Source organism: Lepidochelys kempii, chromosome 4, assembly GCF_965140285.1.
Source record: "Lepidochelys kempii isolate rLepKem1 chromosome 4, rLepKem1.hap1, whole genome shotgun sequence".
Taxonomy (NCBI): domain Eukaryota; kingdom Metazoa; phylum Chordata; order Testudines; family Cheloniidae; genus Lepidochelys; species Lepidochelys kempii.
In genome coordinates this window covers 142,043,881-142,069,157 of record NC_136383.1, presented here as the reverse complement: position 1 = coordinate 142,069,157, position 25,277 = coordinate 142,043,881, and the positions used below count along the sequence as shown (strand labels likewise).

General features: G+C 62.5%; 1 protein-coding gene across 2 annotated transcripts; it reads right to left on the bottom strand.

Moving 5' to 3' along the window:
• Nucleotides 1–16,492: 16,492 nt before the first annotated feature.
• On the bottom strand, nt 16,493–23,827 carry TLX2 (T cell leukemia homeobox 2). Of its 2 annotated transcripts, XM_073340166.1 has the most exons (3): nt 23,405–23,827; nt 19,666–19,903; nt 16,493–17,027 (listed from the first exon to the last, which is right to left on the bottom strand). In XM_073340166.1, exons 1-3 carry the CDS (start codon nt 23,814–23,816, stop codon nt 16,811–16,813), a joined length of 867 nt encoding a protein of 288 aa, XP_073196267.1. In that variant the 5' UTR covers nt 23,817–23,827; the 3' UTR covers nt 16,493–16,810. The 2 variants fall into 2 exon arrangements, 1 of the variants encoding a protein (XP_073196267.1); XR_012158411.1 differs by lacking the exons at nt 16,493–17,027; nt 23,405–23,827 and adding an exon at nt 20,773–22,494 and having other exon boundaries at nt 19,816–19,903.
• Between the last annotated feature and the right edge of the window lie 1,450 nt (nt 23,828–25,277).

Below are 25,277 nucleotides of genomic sequence, written 5' to 3'. Positions count from 1 at the left end.
GGAAATGTGTCTCTGTCTGTTAGGGGTATTGACTTGCCTATGGAGGGAGCTACCCTGATCTCCAAGCAGTTGTCTGTGACCAGCCTTGTGTGCTGGGACCAGGGAAAAGAGATCCCAAAGTGTGTCTGGGAAAGGAGAAAGTGTGTCCGGCTCTTCTTTGTCTGTGGAGCAGACAGAAGGGGCCTTTCAGCCTGTGATGGTTGAGGGTCGTGCAGTTGTCTCAGAGTTGATTCTGGATTCAGCTAAAGCCCAGGAAGGGAAGGGCCCTAAGTTTGTGTCTGCTCGGGAGAATGGCCCTGTAACTAGGTCACATCCAGTTAGTGTCTATGTAAAATCCCAGAGACCAGACAATTCTGGTGCTTGTATTTTGCCTGTTGCTCCTGTGTTGTTGAGAAAGGGTGGAGCAACTTTCTCTAATCAGGGTGAGATCCTAGCCAGGGCACAAGGAGAGCATGAAGGTGTGTGATTGTGTTACCTACTGAGGGTGTGGAAACCTGTCGCAAGAAGGAAAAGAGTGCTGAACTTGTGTGTGGCAAAGGGAAGGAGACTGCTTCTGACCTTTTATCTAGGAAGTCTGTGAGTTTGCCTGAAAGGGGATTGTGTAGGAATCCGCCGGATGGGCCAGAGGTGATTCTGGATGTAAGGGAGACCCAGAAAGAGTCTGTTGTTGCTCAGGAAAGTGTTCCTCTAGAGCAAGCCCTCGGTAAAGAGGGTAAGAGCAGAATTTCTGTGGGGGTGAATTGTTGCATAGAAAAGGCCTCGGGAAAGGAATCCTCATGGAGTCTTTGCAAGCAGTTTACTGCAACTGAAGGGTGTGAAAGTGATTTAATCAAAAAGAAAAGGAGTACTTGTGGCACCTTAGAGACTAACCAATTTATTTGAGCATAAGGTTTTGTGAGCTACAGCTCACTTCATCGGATAGCACCTGCAAGTGCTATCGACCGCCCCGGACCTAAGGGAGGGCGTGAAACTGGAAGGGCCTGGTGTAACTCCTACCAAGGAATGGGAGAGATGCTGGAGCATCCATGGGAACGTTGGTGGCTTCGAACTTCCCCCGGTCACTGGCTAAAGTGACCCCGCTCAGTTCGATCTCGAAGGGCGGAGAGATGTGACGAAGTGGGACTGTTCTTAATGTTTCCTCTGAATAGTGTGGGGGTGCCTCAGTTTCCCCTAGGCAATTCTTAAGTGTCTAGATGGTGGGGTAAGGGTGTATGATTCTTGCAGAGCCTTAGAGGGCATGTGTGTGCAGGAGTCTGGACACAGAGAATGGCCGACACCCTGTTTCCTGGCAACTGATGGCCTGGGCCCTTCCCCCCTGCAAGGTGAGAGCTAAAGGGTTGGAGAACAAAGGAATCCGGTGCCCTCCTGGCCTGGGAAAGGGACAGAGCCCAGAGGTGGGGGGGCTGGAGGGAGTTTCAGTTTGGGGCTGGCTGGGACATGGAATGAAGGGCAGACGGGGTTGTCTGGCTCACTGCCCCCCAAAATGGACCCGGTTGAGGGGTCCGGTTCTCTGCACCTACAAGCTCTGTGTCAGACCATGTCCCTGTTGTCTAATAAACCTTCTGTTTTCCTGGCTGGCTGAGAGTCACGTCTGACTGCGGAGTTGGGGGGCAGGACCCTCTGGCTTCCCCAGGAGCCCGCCTGGGCAGACTCGCTGGGGGAAGCGCACGGAGGGGCAGAGGATGCTGAATGCTCCGAGGTCAGACCCAGGAAGGTGGAAGCCGGGTGAGTTTCTTGCCCTGGGGACAGTCTGCTCAGAGAGAGGAGGCTCCCCCAGAGTCCTGCCTGGCTTCGTGGGGAGCAGTTCCAGAGCATCACCCGGGGACTCCGTGACACCTCCCCGTCCTCATCCCCCATCAAACCTTCCCCACATCCCATCTCCCCCTCCCCCAACACCTCCCGCTCCCCCTCCCCATCAAACCTCCCCCACATCCCATCTTCCCCTCCCCATCAAAGCTCCCCCTCCTCAGCCTCCCTCAAACCTCCCCCGCACTCCACCTCCCCCACAGACCCCACCTCCTCATCCCCCATCAAACCTCCCCCACAGACCCCACCTCATCCCCCACCCCATCTAACCTCCCCCCCTCATCCCCCATCAAACCTCCCCCACAGTCCACCTCCCCCACAGACCCCACCTCCCCATCCCCCATCAAACCTCCCCCACATCCCATCTCCCCCTCTCCCAACACCTCCCCCCCATCCCCCATCAAACCTCCCCCACAGACCCCACCTCCCCATCCCCCATCAAACCTCCCCCACATCCCATCTCCCCCTCCCCCAACACCTCCTGCTCCCCATCCCCATCAAACCTAGCTCAGTGGGTTGAGCATTGGCCTGCTAAACCCAGGGTTGGGAGTTCAATCCTTGAGGGGTCCATTTAAGGATCTGGGGCAAAAATTGGGGACTGGTCCTGCTTTGAGCAGGGGGTTGGACTAGATACCTCCTGAGGTCCCTTTCAACCCTGAGATTCTATGAAACCTCCCCCACAGACCCCACCTCTTCATCCCACTTCACACGTCCCCCCCCCACAGACCAACCTCATCCCCTATCCCCAACCTCATACCAACCTTCCCACCACCCACCACCCAACTTCATCCCCCCCCACCTCACCCCACCTTCCCCCCCAACAGCAGCCTCTCCATCCCTCCACCCCCACCCCATGTGCACTGCCCCAGAGCCACTCAGCCAATGCTCCGTGCAGAGGGCAGCGCCGCCCGTCTGGCTTGGCTCGAGGCCCTGGCTGTGCCCCAGGCTGCGGGAGTCGGGTCTGTTGTTGCTTTCCATGGCCAAGGGCCCCAGGAACTCTCCTTCACCAGCACACAGCCCAGGGCATGCTTCGGGCTGAGGCCCACCCTGAGTGCCTGGTTCCCAGCCAGGATCTTGCCCCCCAGCCAGGAGTTCAGCCCGTCCATCACCGCAGTGTCTGGGCTCAGGTCGACAGTCATGGGGAAGATGCCTGGGGTTTGAGGAGTCTCTGGCTCTCCGGTGGGGCAGCTGGTGGGTTTCAGGGTGATGGGAAGGGGTCTGTGTCCTTACAGGAGGCAGGCCCTTTCCTACGGGGGACTGTGGCCAGTGCTGCTCCCCAGTCAGTGCCTGGCCTCCCCCCGACACTGGGGGTGGCCGTGGTGCAGTGGCATGCGGCTGCAGAATGCCCAAGTTCACACTCAGCCTGTGCAGCCAGGCCCCCAGAACACGCTCTGGGCCATGGCTCCTCCAGCCCCTGCCCCACTTCCCCCATTCCCCACTGCTTGGCCGTCTCCCCGGGCAGGATGGGTGTAAAACCAAGCCTGGCATCTCCATGTGAGCCTGAGAACTTCCCCATGCTGCCTGCCAGGGGACCAGTCCCGCCACTCTGGGGAGCAAGCTGCCTGGGGTCACTGCCAGAGGTGTCCAGTGTCCCGCTCTGCAGGAGCAGCACTCACTGCTTGGCAGGGGAGTGAGCTCCAGCCCTGGGGTGAGTGACTGACGTGAACAGTGGGGGCTGCATGCGGAGCTGCTTCCCGAGGAGCCCTAGCCGGCCAGTCTTGGATCCCCAATCCCTCTTGGGGTGCTGACTCCGAGAGAACAGTGATTAAAAGCCCGCTCCCAAGCCACGGAGGAGCTAGCAAACGGGAGAGTTGTGTGGGGGAGTTTAGAGAGGGGGGATGAGAGCCAGGCCTTACCTTATACTTAGGCCAAAAACAGCCCCCCAAAAGACCCCAAAGAACAAACAAACAACCCCCCTGCCAGAGTCAAACTAGCCCTGGCAGCAGCCCAGTGTACTGCCCTGAATGCAGCTTGGAGAGTTACGGGTCCTTGGGCAGCTGGCCTATGGGTGCATTCGGTGCAAGCAGCTCCTGGTCCTCAGAGACGGAGTACGAGCTCTGAAGCCCAGAGTGGCTGAACTGGAGGAGCGAAGGGAGACAGAGGGGTACACGGAGGAGACTTTCCGGGGCACAGCAGAGCAGTCCCACCCCCGGTCTGAGAGCATCAGTGCTGTTGAGGAGGATGAAAATCTCCAGGAAGGAGAACATCCAACTGGAGCAGAGGGAAATGATCCCATAGTTGGGACCCTCCTTCCAGATGATGTCATGGTGTCCCCTCGCACGGAGGAGACCCCTCCAAGGGAGGGAACCCCAGTTATTAGGAAGAGACGGGTAATAGTGATGGGGGATTCGATCATTAGAAATGTAGACAGCTGGGTTTGTGATGATTGGGAGAACCACACTGTGACTTGCCTGCCTGGGGTGTGAAGGCTGCAGATCTCTGGAGACATCTAGATAGATGTATGTGTGGTGTTGGGGAGGAGCCAATGGCCGTGGTACATGTAGGTCCTGGGGACATTGGGAAGGATAGGAGAGAGGTCCTGGAGGCCACATTTAGGCAGGTAAGAGATTGAAGTCCAGGACCTTCATGGCAGCAGGGCCGCACAGAGGATTCAGGGGGCCTGGGGTCTTCAGCAGCGGAGGTCCTTCCGCTCCGGGTCTTCGGAGCACTTCGCCAAAGACATGGAGCAGAAGGACCCCCCAACACCGAATTGCCACCGAAGACCTGGAGTGGAAGGTCCTTCACTCCAGGTGTGTTCGGCGGCACTGAAGGACCTGCCGCTGAAGTGCCACCAAAAACTCTCATGGGGGCCCCTGAAAACTCTCGTGGGGGCCCCTATGGGGCATGGGGAAATTGCCTCATTTTCCCCCCCTCCTCCGGAGGGCCCTGCATGGCAGCTGTGATGCAGCAGGGAGGAGGAGGATTGACCTGGGGATGTGGCAGGGGAGTTTCACTGGGGAGGGGAGACTTCCCTGGAGGGAGGATACCTGAGCCTATCACCTGAGCCAGGAGGCGGGCTGGGGCCAGGTGACACCTTCTGCCGGGGGAAACTGGACAAAGGCTGGGGGAGGAGCTGGCAGAGACTGGGGGAGATGGCTGGAGGGGTTTCCAGTTTTGGGAGTTGGCTGGGGAAGAGGAGGGAGCCCCAAGGCTGGGGTCTAATCTCCCTGCCCCCCAAGAAGGGCCTGACTAAGGGTCCTGTTTATGCCTGCAAGCTCTGGTCTGGACTGTGCTCCTGTCATCTCTAATAAACCTTCTGCTCTACTGGCTGGCTGAGAGTCACGGGGAATTGCAGGACGTGGGGGTGCAGGGCCCGGACTCCCCCTCACGCTGTGACAGCAGCATTCTCAGAGATGCTCCCAGTTCCGGACGCAGGGCCAGGGAGACGGGCAGAGCTGCAGGGTCTCAGTGCATGGCTGAGACGATGGGGTAGGGAGGAGGGTTTAGATTTATTAGGAACTGGGAAACCTTTTGGGAAATAAGGAGCCTACACAGGAAGGGTGGGCTCCACCTAACGTACCGTGGAACCAGACTGCTGGCACGCCGCAGTAAAAGGCCAGACTGGAGGCTGCGGCCCCCCGGGGGAAGCCAATTGGTGGAGGAGCACACGGCTCAGACAGAGACACCCCTTAGGGGTGGAGTTGTATCCTAGTAAAGAGGAGAGGATAGAAGTTGCTAAGTGCAGGTAGGAGCTGAAGAAAAACAGTCAAACAAAACCGAGTCCCATTGATGACATCACATGGAGGCAGACAACTAAATATTGACAAGTTTTATAAGTGTTTGTGTACAAAAGCTAGAAGTCCAAATACTGAGATGGGTGAACTTGGGTGTTTGGTATTGAATGAGGATATTGATACAACAGGCATCAGAGAAACTTGCTGGGACACTGATAATCAAAGGGACACAGTAAAACCAGGGCACAAACGATGCCGGAATGACAGAGTAGGTTGTGCGGGTGGGGAGGGGAACAGTACAGGAGAGAAAGCAGAGAGTCAAATATAGCAAAAAGTGTCAATGACTCAAACTGCATCACTAAGAAACTCACTGGCTAGAAATTCCCTGCTGTATAATAAGAGTCTAGCAGTAGGAAGAGGCTACCAATCACCTGACCAGAAATGCTCAGGGAGATTAGAGTGGGTACAAAGGCAGAAAACCCAGTCATAAAGGCAGATTTCAGCTCTCCCCATCGCGACTGGATACGCTCACCTCAGGGCAGGGAGCAGAGAAACAATTTCTAGACACCACCAATGCTCGTTTCTTGGAGCAGCTAGTCTTGGCACCCACAAGGGGAGAGGCAATTCCTGATTCAGTCCCAAGGAGCGCACAGGATCCGCTCCAAGCGGTGAATGTAGGTGCCCTGCTCAGTAATAACGACCATACTGTAATTAAATTTAACATCCTTGTAGGGGGAAACACACCAAAGAAACCCACCACAGTGGCATTTCATTTCAAAAAGGGGAACTACACAAAATGAGGAAACTAGTTAAACAAAAACTGCAAGGAATAGTCACAAGAGTGAAACGCCTGCAAGCTGCATGGAAACATTATAAACACACCACAAGAGAGGCGCAAGCTAATTGTATACCCCAAATTAAAAAAAAAAAAGTGGTAAGTGGACCAAAAAATGCCACTATGGTGAAACAACAGCGTAAAGAGGCGGTGGGAGGCAAATGGACACCCTTTAAAAACTGGAAGGAAAAGCCTCTGAGGAAAATAGAAAAGAACAAACTGTGGCAAGTCAAATGTAAAAATATAATTAGGCAGGCCAAAAAGAATTGGAAGAACAACTAGCAAAAGACAGAAAAACTAAGAGCAAAAAACAAAGCAAAACAAAACAAATTAAGTACATCAGAAGCAGGAAGCCTGCCACACAATGTGCTAAAAGAGCACTCAGGAAAGACAAGGCGAAATGAAGCTAAGAGAAGCTCAATGAATTGTTTGCATTGATCTTCACTGCAGAGGATGGGAGGGAGAGTCCCACACCTGGGCCATTCTTGTTTGGTGACAAATCTGAGGAACTCTCCCAGAGATCCAGACTGCCGTGTCAGTAGAGGAGGTTATGCAACAAACTGATCAATTAAACAGCAATAAGTCACCAGGACCAGATGGTATTCAATTAAGAGTTCTCAAGGAATTCATAGATGAAATTACAGAACGACTAACTGTGGTATGTGTCACGGGGTTCCCAGGCGATGCTCTGGAACTGCTCCCTATGAAGCCAGGCAGGACTCTGGGGAAGTCTCCTCTCTGGGAGCAGCCTGTCTTCACGACACACAGCTCACACAGCTTCCAGCTTCCATTCAGCATCCTCTGTCCCTCCATGCGCTTCCCACAGCGAGTCCGCCCAGGCGGGGTCCTGGGGAAGGCAGAGGGCCCTGCCCCACAACTCCGCAGTCAGACGGGACTATCAGCAAGCCAGTAAAACAGAGGTTTATTAGACAACAGGAACATGGTCTGAAACAGAGCTTGCAGGTGCAGAGAACAGGACCCCTCAGCTGGGTCCATTTTGGGGGGCAGTGAGCCAGACAACCCCGTCTGCCCCTCATTCTATGTCCCCAGCCAGCCCCAAACTGACTCCCCCTCCAGCCCCTCCTCCTCTGGGCTTTGTCCCTTTCCTGGGCCAGGAAGTCACCTGATTCCTTTGTTCTCCAACCCTTTAGCTCTCACCTTGCAGGGGGGAAGGGCCCAGGCCATCAGTTGCCAGGAAACAGGGTGTCGGCCATTCTCTGTGTCCAGACCCCTGCACACACCTGCCCTCTAGGGCTCTGCAATGATCATACACCCTTACCCCACCCCTAGAGACTTAAGATCTGCATAGGAGAAACTGAGGCACCCCCACACTATTCAGAGGAAACATTAAGAACAGTCCCACTTCGTCACATCTCTCCCCCCTTTGAGACCGAACTGAGCGGGGTCACTTTAGCCAGTGACCTGGGGAAGTTTGAACCCACCAACGTTCCCATGGATGCCCCAGCATCTCTCCCGTTCCTTGGTGGGAGTTACACCAGGCCCTTCCAGTTTTATGCCTTTCCAGTTTCACACCCTCCCTTAGGTCAGGGGTGGTCGACAGCACTCGCATGCCACATGTGGGAAGCTTTATGCAGCCCGCACCCTTTTGCCATCCCAAAACCTCCCGGGGTCAAACTGGGATCGGGTCTTCTCCCAGAGCTCCAGTCTGGAAGGCTGCAATTCGGGCTCTCTTGGTTAAGGGCCCCCATCTTGACCTGGGTCACATACTGTTCACTTACAGAACTAGCATGGAGACATCCCTTTCTCAACAACCTTGTCTCCCCAACAAGCTGACCAAACACAGCCACTTGGTTAGAGGTCTGTTTAACTTTCTTAACAGCTTTCACTTCATCTGAGACCTTCTCAAAGCTATCCACACTGGACCCTTTAACAGGAAAGTCAGTGGATCCATTCACAACAGAAAATTTCTGGCTGTTAGGAACTGAAACTTTCTTGATTAAATCACTTTCACACCCTTCAGTTGCAGTAAACTGCTTGCAAAGACTCCTTTCCCTAGGACTTTTCTATGCAAAAATTCACCCCGCACAGAAATTCTGCTCTTACCCTCTTTACCTAGGGCTTGCTCTAGAGGAACACTTTCCTGAGCAACAACAGACTCTTTCTGCGTCTCCCTTACATCCAAAATTACCTCTGGCCCATCCGGCGGATTCCTACACAATCCCCTTTCAGGCAACTGACAGACTTCCAAGATAAAAGGTCAGAAGCATTCTCCTTCCCTTTGCCACACACATGTTCAGGAATCTTTTCCTTCTTGCGACAGGTTTCCACACCCTCAGTAGGTAACACAATCACATCACCTTCCTGCTCTCCTTGTGCCCTGGCTAGGATCTCACCCTGATTAGACAGAGTTGCTCCACCCTTTCCCAACAACACACTAGCAACAGGCAAAATACAAGCACCAGAACTGTCTGATCTCTGGGATTTGATATAGACACTAACTGGATGCGACCTAGTTACGGCGCCATTCTCCCGAGCAGACACAAACTTAGGACCCTTCCCTTCCTGGGCTTTAGCTGAATCCAGAACCAGCTCTGAGACAACTGCACGACCCTCAACCATCACAGGCTGAAAGGCCCCTTCTGTCTGCTCCACAGACAAAGAAGAGCCGGACACACTTTCTCCTTTCCCAGACACACAGCTTGGGATCTCATTCCCCTTGTCCCAGCACACAAGGCTGGTCACAGACAACTGCTTGGAGATCAGGGTAGCTCCCTCCACAGGCAAGTCAATACCCCTGACAGACAGAGACCCATTTCCTTCCTGTCACACTTCTCCACCCAGCTAACAGGTAAGGTCCAGGGACACTCATCTGCCACTCTCCTCGCCTTCCCACCCTGCTGACTAGACACAGCCATCAGCTCACAAGGCTGCCTAGGCTCATCCAGACTTTCCTTACCAAGCACCTTGCCACTCCCCACAGATCCCCTGCCCTGCCTGTGTCTCCCCCCACTCAGCTGGGGTCTCAGCTCCCACTGTGCTCAGCGCTGCCCTTGCTGTCCCAGTGGGGTAGGCAGCGAGCTCCCTGCTTTCCTCACAGCATCAGAGCCAGCCTGAGCCCCTTCTCCAGTGTGCAAGGGCGGCGGGGAGCCCCAGGGGTCTGGTTACAGGCAGGCAGGTAGCCTGAGCCTAGCAGCTCCTCCCTGCTGCCAGCCCGGTCATCTGCATTTTCACTGACCATTTCCCTCTCCACCGATTGCTTCCCTGGATTCAAATTCAAACCCTTGGGAGTTACCGGAGCAGGGCCTGGATCCTGCCCCAAAGAGACACAGTCACCCCACAACAGGGTCTTGCAGCTGATGTCCTGGAGAACCCCAACGACCAGCCAGCCCCACCCCTCCTGGGTCTGCACAGGGATCTGGGCCATAGGCAGGGCGAGGGGCTTTGTCCCTGGGACCCTCACCCAGCTCACACAGCCCCTCAGCATCTGAGGCTGCACTACCCAGGGCCTGACACCAGTTCTCTCTGTCCCAGGATCTCGCCATCCCAGGAATGTCTCCCCATTGACCATCACCTTCCACCCACTGTGGGGTCTGAGCCCAGGAGACTCCACGCAGACATATAGGTTGGGGTCAGGAGTGGGAGCCTGTCCACCTCCCCACCCATCTGGCTGATGGAGTCTGTGGCCTGGGGACCCAGCAAGGGAGATAGACACCGGGGCTTTTCCGCAGGGTCCCCCTGGTTCAAATCGCCAGCCTGCTCAAAGGCAGTGAGGTGGCATCCACATCCCCCCCTCCTTAACCAGGGGCAGCAATTTAGTCTTGAGGTTCCCTGCGGAACTGGCCCCCCAGGATCTATCCCCACTCACCCCTGGGGGGTCCCCTAGGCCTCTCCGCCCCACCACCGCCAGTTCATGCTGCTGCTGCTTCTGCAGCTCTTTCTCGGGCTCTCGCTGTCTCTCACAGTCCTCTTGCTCTCTCGGACTCAGCTCCAATCCCGTCCGTCTCCGATCCCCCGATGGGGAACCCGATCGTGAAGACCCTTGTCTTGTTGGGGACAGGAGTCTTGGGGATGCCTGGCTACCACTCCAGCTGCTCCCAGATCCTGCTATAGCCCCATTGGGGGTCAGGAATCTGTTCCTTAGAGCGGTCATCCTCCTCCAGCTGCACGATGAACTGTGCTTTGGTGAACTTTCCAATGCTCAACCCTCTCTTTCTGCACAGGGTTACAATGTTCTTCTTCAGGAGACGGTGACAGGCCATCACTCCACTCTTCCCAAGGTGTTGTGGACTCACAGGCCGTGTGTTCTCAGCTCCCCACGGTTTCCAGAGAGAAACCCTAGTGTGCCAGCCCTTCTCGAAGTCACCCCCTCTTTGCCAGGGTCGAGCGGCAGACTCCTCCGCCCCTTGGACCGCTCGCTGCAATCCCCTGGGGACCCTGTTACTGCAAAAGTCCTTCTCTCTCCCAGGGCCAAGCCACAGGCTCCTCTGCCCCTGAGACTGCTCACCACAGTCCCCAAGGGGACGCCATTACTGCACAGTCCTTCTCGCTGATCACACACTCCCAGGGGTTAACCGCTCCCCGAAACCGCTCCTCTCTGAGCCTTCGGCACGCCTGGTCCTCGTCAATCCCCCTTCGTTTTACTGCTCCCCAGTCACTGTAGGAAGCGCCATCCATGGGGTGCAGTACATCCCACCGCTACCACCAGTTGTCATGGAGTCCCTGGGCGATGCTCTGGAACTGCTCCCTACGAAGCCGGTTAGGACTCTGGGAAGGTCTCCTTTCTGTGAGCAGACTGTCTGCAGGACACACAGCTCACACAGCTTCCACCTTCCTGGGTCTGACCTCGGAGCATTCAGCATCCTCTGCCCCTCCGTGCGCTTCCCACAGTGAGTCCGCCCAGGTGGGGTCCTGGGGAAGCAAGGGAGTCCTGCCCCACAACTCCGCAGTCAGACGGGACTCTCAGCCAGCCAGTAAAACAGAAGGTTTATTAGATGACAGGAACATGTTCTAACAGAGAGCTTGTAGGTGCAGAGAACAGGACCTCTCAGCTGGGTCCATTTTGGGGGGCAGTGAGCCAGACAACCATGTCTGCACTTCACTCCATATCCCCAGCCAGCCCCAAACTGAAACTCCCTCCAGCCCCTCCTCCTCTGGGCTTTGTCCCTTTCCCGGGCCAGGAGGTCACCTGATTCCTTTGTTCTCCAACCCTTTAGCTCTCACCTTGCAGGGGGGAAGGGCCCAGGCCATCAGTTGCCAGGAAACAGGGTGTCGGCCATTCTCTGTGTCCAGACTCCTGCACACACCTGCCCTCTAGGGCTCTGTAACGATCATACACCCTTATCCCACCACCTAGATACTTAAGAATTGCCTAGGGGAAACTGAGGCACCCCACACTATTCAAAGGAAACATTAAGAACAGTCCCGCTTCGTCACAGAATGTAACCTACTGCTTAAATCAGCTTCTGTACCAGATGACTGGAGTACAGCTAATGTGATGGCAATTTTTGAAAAAGGATCCAGAGGCGATCCTGGCAATTACAGGCTGGTAAGCCTAACTTCAGTACCAGGCAAATTGGCTGAAACTGTAGTAAAGAATAGAATTGTCAGACACATAGATAAATATGAATTGTTGGGGAAGAATCAATATGGCTTTCGTAAAGGGAAGTCATGCCTCACCAATCTACTAGAATTATAAGGGGTCAACATGTGGACAAGGGAGATCCAGTGGATATAGCCTACCTGGACTTTCAGAAAGTCTTTGACAAGGTCCCTCACCAAAGGCTCTTAAGCAAAGTAAGCTGTCATGGGACAAAGGGGAAGGTCCTCTCACATATCAGTAACTGGTTAAAAGACAGGAAACAAAGGGTAGGAATAAAAAGTCAGTTCTCAGAATGGAGAGAGGTAAATAGTGGTGTCCCCAGGGGTCTGTACTGAGCCCACTTCGATTCAATATATTCCTAAATGATCTGGAAAAAGGGGTGAACAGTGAGGTGGCAAAATTTGCAGATGATACAAAACTACTCAAGATAGTTAAGTCCAAAGCAGACTATAAAGAGCTACAAAGGGATCTCCGTAAACTGGCAAATGGCAGATGAAATTCAATGTTGATAAATGCAAAGTAATGCACACTGGAAAACATAATCCCAACTATACATATACAATGGTGGGGTCTAAATTAGCTGTTACCACTCAAGAAAGAGATCTTGGAGTAGGGTGACCAGACGAAACAGACAAAATATCGGGACACATGGGGGAAGCGGAAAAAAACCAAACAAACAGCGGCCGGAGCAGCCAAAGCCGCAATATCAGGACAAATGGCGTCCTGACCCCATGCATCAGTCGGGACATGGGACAAAGAACTAAAACTCGGGACAGTCCCAGTCTGGGCTCCCTATCTTGGAGACATTGTGGAGAGTTCTCTGAAAACAGCCACTCAGTGTGCAGCGGCCATCAAAAAACCGAACAGAGTGTTAGGAACCACTAGGAAAGGGATAAATAATAAGACAAAAAATACCATGTTACCTCTATATAAATCCCTGGTACACCCACAGCTTGAATGCTGCGTGCAGATGTGGTCGTCCCATCTCAAAAAAGATATACTGGAATTGGAAAAGGTTCAGAAAAGGGCAACGAAAATGATTAGGGGTATGGAACAGCTTCCATATGAGGAGAGATTAATAAGACTGGGACTTTTCAGCTTGGAAAAAGAGGTGACCAAGGGGGGATGTGATCGAGGTCTATAAAATCGTGAATGGCGTGGAGAAAGTGAATAAGGAAGTGTTGTTTACCCCTTTACATAACACAAGAACAAGGGGTCACCCAATGAAATTACTAGGCAGCAAGTTTAAAACAAACACAAGGAAGTATTTCTTCACACTGTGCACAGTCAATCTGCGGAGCTTGTAGCCAGGGGATGTTTTGAAGGCCAAAAGTTTCACTGGGTTCAAAAAAGAGCTAGTTAAGTCCATGGTGGATCAGTCCACCAATGGCTGTTAGCCAAGCTGGTCAGGGATACAGCCCCATGCTCTGGGTGTCCCAAAATCTCTGACTGCCTGAGACGAGCACTGGACGACGGAGGATGGATAACTGGATAATTGCCCTGTTCTGTTCATTCCTTCTGCAGGATCTGGCATTGGCCACTGTCGGAAGACAGGACACTGGGCTGGAAGGACCATTGGTCTGACCCACTATGGCTATTCTTACATTCGTATGTTCCATGACCTAACTTTTCAACAGTCCCTTGGGGGAACCCTTCAGTGGGGCAGCCCCGTGAGGGTTCCACTTTTGGGGCAGGCCCTGCAGCCTCCCTGGCTCCTAGACTGAGCCTCTGGGTGCCAGCAGCCCTCCTGCTGCCCCCCGAGAGCTCGGCCAGGCCAGCTGAGAGAGACTCCTTGGCAGAGGCGTGTCCATGCTGCAGGACTCGTGCCCCCAGCCAGGATTCACAGTGACTCCCCAACAGCGTTTCCCAAACAGAGCCGGGTTCATGAGTCACCTGGCCCCAGCGTGGGCAGCCCTTGAGTCAGCGCAGAGACAGAGCGGGTAACGCAGCGTATGGCCTGGGCAGCCCAGAGCAATTCACCAGCCCAGCTGCTGGGACTCCATTGCCAGGCTGGCTCTGACCCCCTCAGTCAGTCCCAGTAGAGAACTAGCTTCCTCCAGCCCCCAAAGCCTCCATTAATCACAGCTGGGCACATCTAGGCTTTGTTCTCCAGGCAGGACCAGGCTGAGTTCACAATCTCCTGGCTGGAATGACCAGTAGATAAGTCACTGGACCTGACATCGTCTCTGTGGCTCTGGTTCAATTTCAGTCTGCTCCTTAATGACTCTGCTCGTTCTACCCAGGCAGGACGGAGACACCTCCCCCCCAGCCGTGCCATGTCTGTCAGCCTGCGCAGAGAGCAAACGTAACCCTCCCCCCAGCCCCTGCACTGGGGAGCCCTGCAAAGTATAGGGGGAAACTGAGGCACACAGAGGTTTCATAAAATTATTACAAAAAATTCCCACTTTGTCACACACGGGTCCCTGCGGCATGGGCACGCCTCTGCCCTGGAGTCTCTCAGCTGGCCTGGCCAGGCAGAGCTCCCGGCGTGAAACAGGAGGGCTGGAGACCAGAGGATCAGTCTAGGAGGTGGGGAGGCCACGTGGCCCACCCTGAAGGAAGAGTGGGATCCCTTAGGGGTCCGGCATACAGGGGGCATAGCACATAGACAGTGTGGGACCCTGACAGCTCTCAGTGCAGCCTGCCACTCCTCATGGCCCCAGGGCGTCTGGCTGGCTGGGCCTATGCCCCACACACAGCAGCCCCAGACAGCAGCAGGTGGTCAGCATGACGGCCGCAGCCTGCCCAAACCCAGCGCCAATCACATGGGTGGAGGAGTCAGTGCTTCGGGGTGCGGGGAGAGGTGGGAGGGGGCAAGGGGCCGTTCCCATCTAGGATGAGGATGACCAGATGTGGTGGTGGGGGGGAGCATAGGCACCTACATAAGACAAAGCCCTGAATATCGGGACTGTCCCTATAAAATCGGGACATCTGGTCACCCCATCTAGGACAGACTTTGTTCTCTGGGCCCTGCCCAGGGGTCGGGAGGAAAAAGGCAAGAGGACACCCCCGTAGTGATCCCAACTTTGCAATCTTTAAAACCAGCCACTTCAGCAGGAGTGCTGGAACCTCCCTCACACGGCCTCTTCCCCTGAGGCCCCGCCCCTCCCCAATGCCCCGCCCCCATTTGCTCCTCTTCCCCCTGCTCCTGTCTCTCACTGATCTCCTCCCTCCCGCCCCCTCCCGCTCCGGAGGGACTTGTCTCCGGAGCTGGGCGAGGCAGGTAGGAGGCGGCCCTGGCTGAGATGGCGCGGATGCAGGTGATAACCCAGCGCCTCCGTGCTCGCAGTAACCGGACTTTGGGTGTCTGTCAGTAGATCTGACCAGGTCCCCTTTTCCACCGGACTTTCCAGGTCCCCTTTTCCACCGGACCAGGCACCTAGCTCCCGCCACGCCCAGGGCAAGGGCTGATCAGCCCTGATGGATGGGGAGGGAGATCAGCATGGGGAGGCCCAGGACAGAGCAGGCCGACCCCACCCCTGATCAAGCTGGGCACAAGCAAACCATGTGTCAGTCAGTTCAACCCAGCGTGAAGTCCCATCTAGGAGCAGACAGTGCAGGCCGTCCTGCGGGGCGGGGGCTCCGTTGGCGGGAACAGAGATGGGGGGTGGGATCAGGCTGAACATGAGCTCCCCCTGCCACGCTGCAGCCAGAAGAGCTAACGCGATCCTGGGATGTGTAAACAGGAATCTCCAGCAGCAGCAGAGAGGTGATTTTCCTTCTGTATCCGGCCCTGGGGCGGCTGCTGCTGGGATCCGGTGCCCGAAGGATGTGGCTAGATTGGAGCAGGGTCAGAGGAGATGAGAAACCTGCCTGGAGTGACAGACTCCAGGGGCTCAACGGGAAGGTTCGGGGGTGACTTGATCCCAGCCTGCACATTCTTACGTGCGGAACGGAAATTTGGAAACAAAACCCTCTTTGCTCTGGTCAGACAGATCCAAGGCTGGAAGCTGAAGCCAGACTATCTGAGCCTGGAAAGAAGGTGGAATTTGTTAAGAGAGGAAAATAAGCACAAGACCCGTTTCCCTGGGGTCGTGGTGGATTCTCCGTCCCTGACCAAGCTGAACTCAAGTGTGGGCGGTTCTCTGAAAGCTCTGCTCTGGCTCAAGTCAGATCCCATGTGGTTCTGCTCCAAGCCCCCGCTGCTCTCCTCATCCTCTGGCACCAGCCACTGCCCGCAGACAGGACCCCGGGCTGGATGGACATGGCGCTGCCCCAGGCTGACCCCGCAGCTCCATGCTCACTCTGTGATGAGCTGGCCCCAGGGCACCACTCACCTTCCAGCTCCCTGTGGGCCCCAGGGCAAGGCCCCCTCCCACTTCTCCCCATGGGGGGCCGTCCCCTCCATCCCTGGGCCTCAGCAGCACAGCAAGGCGGAGCTGCAAAGGCTGGGAGCCTCCAGTCCTAACAGAAAAGTGGGGGCTGGGCCTCGCTGATACTGGGGCAGCTCTGGGCAGGCCCTGAGGTGTCAGGGTGGCTGTACCCCCGGCAGTGAGGGGGGAAGGGCCACGTATTGCCCTGGAGAGCCCCAGCCAGTACAGGGGCCCCAGCTCCCATGGGGAGGGCCCTTGCGGATGGGATCTAGGTCTCCATTAACCACAGACTTTAACCCTTTATTGGCAGTATAGGTCACTAAGTCAGCTGTAGGCAGAGCCTTTGAGTCAGTCAGCCGGGACTGGCCGGCCGGGGGGTGGGGGGTGTATCTGGGGCTCCTTGCTCCCCCGTGGGTGCTGAGGCCGGGCAGACCCCAGCCAGGGCAGGCACACAGCAGGGAGCGCACTGGCATCATGGTCCCTGGGGGCAGCAGCCCATGCCCAGGGGTCTGCATCTGCTGCAGGCAAGGAGGGTCCGGCCTCAGCCCCAGCCACCCCGCAGCCTCCGTGGGGATGTGCAGACAGGTCTCTCCCCCCTGCTCCAAGGGGCAGCGTGGGGGCCTCACACCACTGATGCCACCCCTGAGACGGACGTGACCTTCTTGTCCTCGGCCCAGGGCTGCAGGTTCTGCAGGGCACAGAGGGAGGAGTTGTGCATGCAGAGCGGATCCTGCGGCAGCGGCTGGCTCAGGCTCTTCTGGAAGGCCTCCTGCTGCAGGTGCAACATCAGCCGGTTGGCCTGCTGGCGCTCGGCCTCGCGCTCCTCCGCCGTCTGCCTCCTGCGGGGCGTGGGCAGAGCCGCATGAGTGGCTGCCTGCCCCTCGACCCCCTTCCCGCCCCGGGCGGCCCCTCAGCTACTCGCCCCTGCCCCGGGCGCCCCTCAGCTACACGCCCCCGCCCTGCCCCGGGCGGCCCCTCAGCTACACGCCCCCTTCCCGCCCCGGGCGGCCCCTCAGCTACACGCCCCTGCCCCGGGCGCCCCTCAGCTACACGCCCCCGCCCTGCCCCGGGCGGCCCCTCAGCTACACGCCCCCTTCCCGCCCCGGGCGGCCCCTCAGCTACTCGCCCCTGCCCCGGGCGCCCCTCAGCTACACGCCCCCGCCCTGCCCCGGGCGGCCCCTCAGCTACACGCCCCCTTCCCGCCCCGGGCGGCCCCTCAGCTACACGCCCCTGCCCCGGGCGCCCCTCAGCTACACGCCCCCGCCCTGCCCCGGGCCGGCCCCTCAGCTACACGCCCCCTTCCCGCCCCGGGCGGCCCCTCAGCTACACGCCCCTGCCCCGGGCGCCCCTCAGCTACACGCCCCCGCCCTGCCCCGGGCCGGCCCCTCAGCTACACGCCCCCTTCCCGCCCCGGGCGGCCCCTCAGCTACACGCCCCTGCCCCGGGCGGCCCCTCAGCTACACGCCCCTGCCCTGCCCCGGGCCGGCCCCTCAGCTACACGCCCCCGCCCTGCCCCGGGCCGGCCCCTCAGCTACACGCCCCCTTCCCGCCCCGGGCGGCCCCTCAGCTACACGCCCCTGCCCCGGGCGGCCCCTCAGCTACACGCCCCTGCCCTGCCCCGGGCCGGCCCCTCAGCTACACGCCCCCTTCCCGCCCCGGGCGGCCCCTCAGCTACACGCCCCTGCCCCGGGCGCCCCTCAGCTACACGCCCCCGCCCTGCCCCGGGCGGCCCCTCAGCTACACGCCCCCTTCCCGCCCCGGGCGGCCCCTCAGCTACTCGCCCCTGCCCCGGGCGCCCCTCAGCTACACGCCCCCGCCCTGCCCCGGGCCGGCCCCTCAGCTACACGCCCCCTTCCCGCCCCGGGCGGCCCCTCAGCTACACGCCCCTGCCCCGGGCCGGCCCCTCAGCTACACGCCCCTGCCCTGCCCCGGGCGGCCCCTCAGCTACACGCCCCTGCCCTGCCCCGGGCGGCCCCTCAGCTACACGCCCCTGCCCTGCCCCGGGCGGCCCCTCAGCTACACGCCCCCGCCCTGCCCCGGGCCGGCCCCTCAGCTACACGCCCCCGCCCTGCCCCGGGCGGCCCCTCAGCTACACGCCCCCGCCCTGCCCCGGGCGGCCCCTCAGCTACACGCCCCCGCCCTGCCCCGGGCGGCCCCTCAGCTACACGCCCCCGCCCTGCCCCGGGCGCCCCTCAGCTACACGCCCCCGCCCTGCCCCGGGCGGCCCCTCAGCTACACGCCCCCCGCCCTGCCCCGGGCGCCCCTCAGCTACACGCCCCCGCCCTGCCCCGGGCCGGCCCCTCAGCTACACGCCCCTGCCCTGCCCCGGGCCGGCCCCTCAGCTACACGCCCCTGCCCCGGGCGGCCCCTCAGCTACACGCCCCCGCCCTGCCCTGGGCGGCCCCTCAGCTACACGCCCCCGCCCTGCCCCGGGCGGCCCCTCAGCTACACGCCCCCGCCCTGCCCCGGGCCGGCCCCTCAGCTACACGCCCCTGCCCCGGGCCGGCCCCTCAGCTACATGCCCCCGCCCTGCCCCGGGCGGCCCCTCAGCTACACGCCCCCTTCCCGCCCTGGGCGGCCCCTCAGCTACACGCCCCCGCCCCTCCTCACCCCGCCCCGGGCGGCCCCTCAGCTACACGCCCCCGCCCCAGGCGGCCCCTCAGCTACACGCCCCCGCCCCGGGCAGCCCCTCAGCTACACGCCCCCGCCCCTCCTCACCCTGCCCCAGGCGGCCCCTCAGCTACACGCCCCCGCCCTGCCCCGGGCCGGCCCCTCAGCTACACGCCCCTGCCCCGGGCCGGCCCCTCAGCTACACGCCCCTGCCCCATGCCAGCTCCTCAACCCCTTGCCCCATCCTGCCCCAGCACAGTGCATGTGTCTAACTCCACTCTGCCCTGACAAAACAGGAGCCCTGGCTCTGGGGGGAGCTCCCAGGAATCCAGCCCCAGCCTCTCCCAGCAGGGGGTGCTGTGGGGGTGGGGCAGAGGGGCTGGCTGTGGGGGGAGCTCCCAGGAATCCAGCCCTGGCCTCTCCCCAGCAGGGGGTGCTGTGGGGGTGGGGCAGAGGGGCTGGCTGTGGGGGGAGCTCCCAGGAATCCAGCCCTGGCCTCTCCCCAGCAGGGGGTGCTGTGGGGGTGGGGCAGAGGGGCTGGCTGTGGGGGGAGCTCCCAGGAATCCAGCCCCAGCTTCTCCCAGCAGGGGGCGCTGTGGGGGTGGGGCAGAGGGGCTGGCTGTGGGGGGAGCTCCCAGGAATCCAGCCCTGGCCTCTCCCCAGCAGGGGGCGCTGTGGGGGTGGGGCAGAGGGGCTGGCTGTGGGGGGAGCTCCCAGGAATCCAGCCCTGGCCTCTCCCCAGCAGGGGGGCTCCTTTGCCCCTAGCTGCGAGGAAGGCTGTGCTGGAGGTGTTGGTAGCCCGCACTGGGCCCGGGCTGGCCTGGCTGGGCGTGGCAGGGCCCAGCCCTGAGCTGCAGCCTGTGTTACCTCCATTTGGTGCGGCGGTTCTGGAACCAGGTCTTCACCTGGGCGTCCGTCATCTTGAGGGCCTTGGCCAGGGTGGCCCGCTCGGCCGAGGCCAGGTACTTCTGCCGGTGGAAGCGCTTCTCCAGCTCACAGATCTGCACTCGGCTGAAGGACGTGCGCGGCTTCTTCCTCTTGGGGGGGGTGCGGTTCTGGTAGGGGTGCCCGATGCGCCGCGTCACCGCAAACGGGGACAGGGCAGCTGCAGGCAAAGGGGAGGCAGGAGGTCAGGCCTGGGTACTGCCCTCACCTCACTCAGGCCCACGCCCCTGGGCGCGATGGGCGCTGGGGGGCTGGTCTCCTGCTGGGGCACATCAGCTCCTCCGGCTGGCCTAGGAATGGCTGGGGCCCGCTGCCTGCCGGCCCACCCAGCATTCCTGCAGCCCGCACTGCACAGGGGGCCAGAGGGCAGGCACCGGACATAGCGGGCCGAGCTGCGTCCTTGCTGGGCCCCTGCTGGCATCTGGGCCGAAGCACCAGGCGGAGCTGCCCGGGACAGGCTCCGGACTCTGATCCCAGGCACTGGGTGTCCCCACCAGCCCATGGCATCACTGCGCCAGCTGCACATGGCAAGGGTGACAGAGCCCCCAGGGCTGGGGGAATGCTGTGGACCCACTGGGCAGCCTGGCACCTCCACCCCCTTGCTACCCATGGCTCAGGGCCACAGCCTGGCAGGTCTGGCTTTGGGAACCGTCCCCCTCCTCCCCCCCGATTCGCTGCACAGGAAACAGACTCCACCCAGGCAGGAGCCCCCCGGCTGGGTAGGGACCCCCACATGGCTGGGCAGCCCCTCGCTGCAGCTCGGCCATCCAGACGCTGGCCGGGGCTCGGAGGCGGGTTGCAGACGCAGCCGAGAGTGGCCCCAGGCATGGCAGCTATGCCGGGGAGGGGCCAGCCCCATCCCACCCGCCAGCCACGGCCCAGCATGCGCGGGCTCCTCGCCACCTCACCGGTAGGGCTGAAGCCCATCCCTGAGCCGGGGGCACCCTGGGAGCATGACAGCGCCCAGCTCTCCAGGGGCCCAGCCCTGGCTCCCCCCGGCCCCAGCCTGGCCAGGCCGCCTGCCCTCACCTAGGCCTGCCAACTGTGGTTGGCCGCATTCCTGGAGGTTCCATCACATGACATCAGCTTTAGTCCTGGAGACTCCCGGCCAATCCTGGAGGGTTGGCAACCCGTCCTCATCATCGCCCCCTGCCCACTCCCAGCCTTGGGGCCGGAGGGGGACACGGACTCCCCGCCCCGAGAGCTAAGAACCGGCTCCAACCCAGGGAGAAACAGCCCCGCTGCACTCCGGCCCCGGCCCGGGCCCCGGGGGCAGTGGGACGAGACACCCGCCCCCAGCAGCCAGGTCAGGAGCCCCAACCCTCAACGGGGGCCGAACACCCTCCCCCAGGCCGGGGGAGCCCCGGGGCCGCCAGCTTCTGCCGGCCCGCCAGGGAAGGTCCTTCAGGGACAGGCGCCGGGATGGGCCCGCTGGAGCGATCAACACCCCGGGCAGGAACCGGCTGCTCTGCGTCCCGCTAAGGGCCAGAGGCTCCCGGGGGTGCGCTGAGAGCAGAGGGACAGACTGACCTTCCCGTGGCTGGGCACAGAACCCAGGCGTCCGGGGTGGTGCTCACAGCGCCTGCCCTCGCAATCCCCAGCAGGCACCATCGTCCCTGCACATCACCAGACCCATCAGCTGCGGGGGGGCCTGGGGCGCATGGCTGGGTGGGCAGGGGGAGCCCCGGCGGGGCGCAAGGCGCGCAGGGGGAAGCCCTGGTGTTGAGGCCCGGAGGGACCCCCCAGCTCTCCCCAGTGCCGGCGCAGGGCTGGCGTGGAAAATGAGGGGGGCGGGACAGGATCCCCGGCAGCCAAAGAGCGCTGGACCGGGTGGGGGCCCCTGGGGTGTGCGGGGCGGGCGGGGCCTGGCCCTGTCCTGTCCTGCTGGCGGACGCTGCCGACCCTTCCCAACCCCTTCTCCGCCCCCGCCACCCCGGGCTGGGCCCCGTGACCTGCGGGGGGTCCAGGGGGTGCTCACAGCCAAGGGACTCGGCCCCCAGTTCCGCCGCCGCGGATGCTCCGTAGCTGGCGGCCCGGCCCGCTGGGGGACAAGGGTGCCGGTCAGCGCCGCACAGACCCGCCGGGCCGCTCGCCGTCGGGGGCAGGGGCTGGCAGAAGGGCGGGGGTGTCAGACGGGCCCCCAACGGAGCGGCTCTCCCCCCGGCTGTGTTTGCTGCTGGGGACGGGCCCGATCCCGGGCTTCGGGACCGCGGGAGCCCGGTGTCCCCAAGCGCTGGCCCCGGGCTCCGGTCTTGGCCGGTCACAGCCGCCCGGCTGCGCCGCCGCGCACAGCCCAGGAGCCTTTCCAGAGGCCTCGGCGCGCCCCGGGCGCGGATCACGGCCTAGCCCGGGCCCGCGCTGGGCTTCTCACTTCAAGGGGGGGGCCTGCCCGTCAGCGCACCCCACGATCGCACGGGCAGGACTCACACCCCCCGTGGCAACAGCGCGGAGCCCTGGGGGTCCGGGCCCCAGGGAGCGCCCGGGCCGGGCCCCGTCAGGCAGCTGGGCTGGGGGCAGCGCTGCGGAGGCTGCCTCAAGACCCCCCGCCCCTTCCCGCCGCCTGGGGCACGGGCCTGGGATCGGGGCTCCGGCTGCGCCCTGCTCCTCTGGCCCCCTGCCCAGCCAGCCCGGCCTGGGGCCGCGGGACCCGGCTGCCCGTCCCCAGGGAGCGGGCGGCGGAAGGACCGGGCGGGTCCGGAAACAGCGATGTGAGCCGCAGCCGGTGCCGAGTCGCCTGCGTGTCCGGGGACGTTTCTCCTCAGACCCGGTCCGGGGTTGCCCCTTCAGACCCCATTCCGTGCCCACGCCGGGCGCTGCGCGGGGAGCAGCCGCTGGGACACCGGACCCGGGGGCTGCCGCCAGCAGAGTTCGAACCCGCCGCGCCCTGGCGCAGCTCCAGCCGGAGTCGGCGGGACCCGGCTCTCACCGGCCCGAGCGCAGCCGGGGCCCCCGGGCGCCGTCCCGCTGTCACCGGGCGCGCACCGGGCTGGACTCGGCGGGGCGTTCAGGGCGCTCACCAGGCTCGTGGGTAGATCCCAGCGCGTCCCCCAGGGGCCCGGCTCCGGTTCCAGCGGGAATCCTGCTTCCGCGGGCCTGGATCTCCCCTCCAGCGCCCGCCGCCGCGAGCCGTGTCAGGGCCAGGGCTCCGCCGAGCGGGGGATGTCCAGGTGCCCACGGCCAAGGACGGGGGGAACTTTCCCGAACTGTGGGGCAGGGGACTCTCTCCCTGTCCTGGTTCTCTGGGGGCCCCGCAGCGGTGTCCGGGAACAGGCGCTGACTCTGCCCCGGGGCCGAGATACCGACCTGGCCAGGCCTGTGCTGGGCCGGAATCTCCCCGGGGCGAGCAGCCGCGCTGGAGCCGCCGCCCCGCCCCGCCCCGGGTTCATGCTGGTGGGCGCGAAGCCGCTGGCCAGTCCCGTTACCGGTCCCGGAGAGGCCGCTCCCGGCACCAGGCCGGCCAGCTCAGCCCCGCAGGAGTCCGGATCGGGCCAGGGATGTCAGCGAGGAGCGCTCGGCACCTGCCGGGATCGGGCCCAGTCTCCCGGCCGTCCGGGCCCCTGGGCTGAGCGCTCCCGAGAGAGGGGCCGGGGATCTGGCGCTCCCCGCCGGGCAGGGGGCTCTACCAGCCGGGCCAGGGAGCTGGCGGGGGGCGGGGGCTCACCTGAAAGCCGGTCTTTGGCGAGCCGCCTGCTGCTCTCCATCCAGGGGAAGGTGAGGCTGGAGAGGCCGGGGACCCCCGGCTGCGGGGGCGCGGCGGGCGCCCCGGGCGCTGGGGGCAGAGGTCTGTGCGCCGGCACCCGGATCACCCCTCCCGCCGGGCCCCCCGGCGCGGCCCGTGGGGCCACGTTCATGCTCCGGCTGAGGCTGTAGGAGCCCAGCGAGCAGGCGGGGTTGTAGGCGCCGCTGCAGCCGCTCCCGTAGAGCGCGTAGTCCAGCTCCCCCGCCGGGCGGGCCGGCCCCAAGCAGCTGCCCTGCTCCGGGCTGCTCAGGATCTGGTCGATGCCGAAGCTGATGGGCTCGTGGTGCGGGTGGGTCTGGCCCGGGCCCTCCTGCTCCAGCCCCGAGGGCTCCATGGGGAGGGACGCGCTCCGCACCCCGGCTCCCCGCGCGCTCTCCCGCCCCTCTTGCTCCTCAGTGCCTGCCCGCCCCCGCCGGGGCGCCCCCGCTGCAGGCCCCCCGCTGGAGCCGGCCCCATGCGCAGGGCCCCGGGCCCCCTGGGCGCACGTCACTGGAGCGCGGGGCTCCGCGCGCGGCCGCACGTACCCGGAGAGCGCCTGGGCCCCCGGGGCAGCGCGCGCTCTTCTGGCCCCTTCCATCTGCAGGGGCCAAAATCCCGTGCGCCTGCCCGCTGATTGGCAGCCTCCGGCAGTGATTGACAGGCCTCACCCAAAGAGGGCGTGGCCAAGGGAGTGGAGGGGAACCGCCCCTTTGATTTGTGTGCAAAACGAGTGCGGGGCGCGTCCCTGCCCCCAGGACCCCGCGAGCGGCTCGGTAGCCCGCCCCGCGGCCCGCGCAGGGCCAGGAGGGCTCAGCCTCGAGGGCACGGGCCAAATCGCCGCCGGAGCCGCCCTGGCAAGAAGGGGGCCCAAGGGCCCGGCGCAGCTTGCCCGCGAGCTGGGCCGGGTTCTGCGCCGAACCCGGGGCCGCCGCGCGGTGCCCGCTTCCCCCGCGGGCCTTCGGGCAGAGCCCAGATGTTCCGCGCTTTTAAACAGGGCCGGACTCGTTTCCATTTCCCCCGGTCAGAGCCGCGAGCCGGCGGCGCCCCCGGAGCGGGGCTAGCGCCGGGCCGGACCGGGGCAGAGACGTCGTGAGGAGCGAGCAGGGGGCTGGAGCGCCGGGCCGGGGCCGGGCACCGGACGGCGCCTCCGCTCGGGGCAAAGGCCGGGCCCCAGCGCGCTCCCCACCTAAGAGCCATCCCAGCGCGCGCGGCGGGGCTTAGCCGGGAGCTCCCCGCCCGGCTCGGCGGGACCCGCGGCGGCCGCCCCTTCCCGCTGCGCTCGGGCAGCGTCCCCGGCGGGACGCTCCCTGCCCCGGCGGGGCGCTCCCTGCGGGGCCCGCCGGGCGGGGAGGAACCGCGGACCCCCCCTCGCCAGAGCCACTGCCCGGCGCGGCGCGGGGCCCGAGCCGCGGAGAGCCCGGCCCCCCAGCGCGGCTGCCGCAGGGCACTGCCCCCCGGGCCTGAACTCCCCCCCCAGGTAATCGCCCTTGGCGCTCGGAGCCTGGTGCCGAGTAACGCCAGGCCCGAGTTAACCCGCCCGGGAGCGCGCCCCGGGGGCTCCCTCTGACCCGCTCGCAGCAGCGCCGGGGGCGACCTCGGGATTGCTCCCCTCGTGGGTGGCTGCGGATCGGGCCTCGGGCTGCGTCCCTCCCGGCCTCCCGCCCAGCCAGGCTCGGGCAGCTCAGAGCTAAAACCCACCAGGACTTGGGCGGCAGCGGGGCCGCCGGCGGCCGTTCCCCTCCCCCGGGGCTGTTTGCCCTGTGCCCGCGGCTCCCGGCCCCAGCCCCCTTCTGCACCCCCCGCCAGCCCTGCTAGT

What these genes read in the sequence shown, in the direction of transcription:
- TLX2 (XM_073340166.1), bottom strand. Translation starts at nt 23,816, where the DNA reads ATGGAGCCCTCGGGGCTGGAGCAGGAGGGCCCGGGCCAGACCCACCCG. An exon ending in CGCCAAAGACCGGCTTTCAG is followed by an intron (nt 19,904 to 23,404) that starts GTGAGCCCCCGC and finishes CTTTGCCTGCAG; the next exon opens with CTGCCCTGTCCCCGTTTGCG. An exon ending in AACCGCCGCACCAAATGGAG is followed by an intron (nt 17,028 to 19,665) that starts GTAACACAGGCT and finishes CACGCCCCGCAG; the next exon opens with GAGGCAGACGGCGGAGGAGC.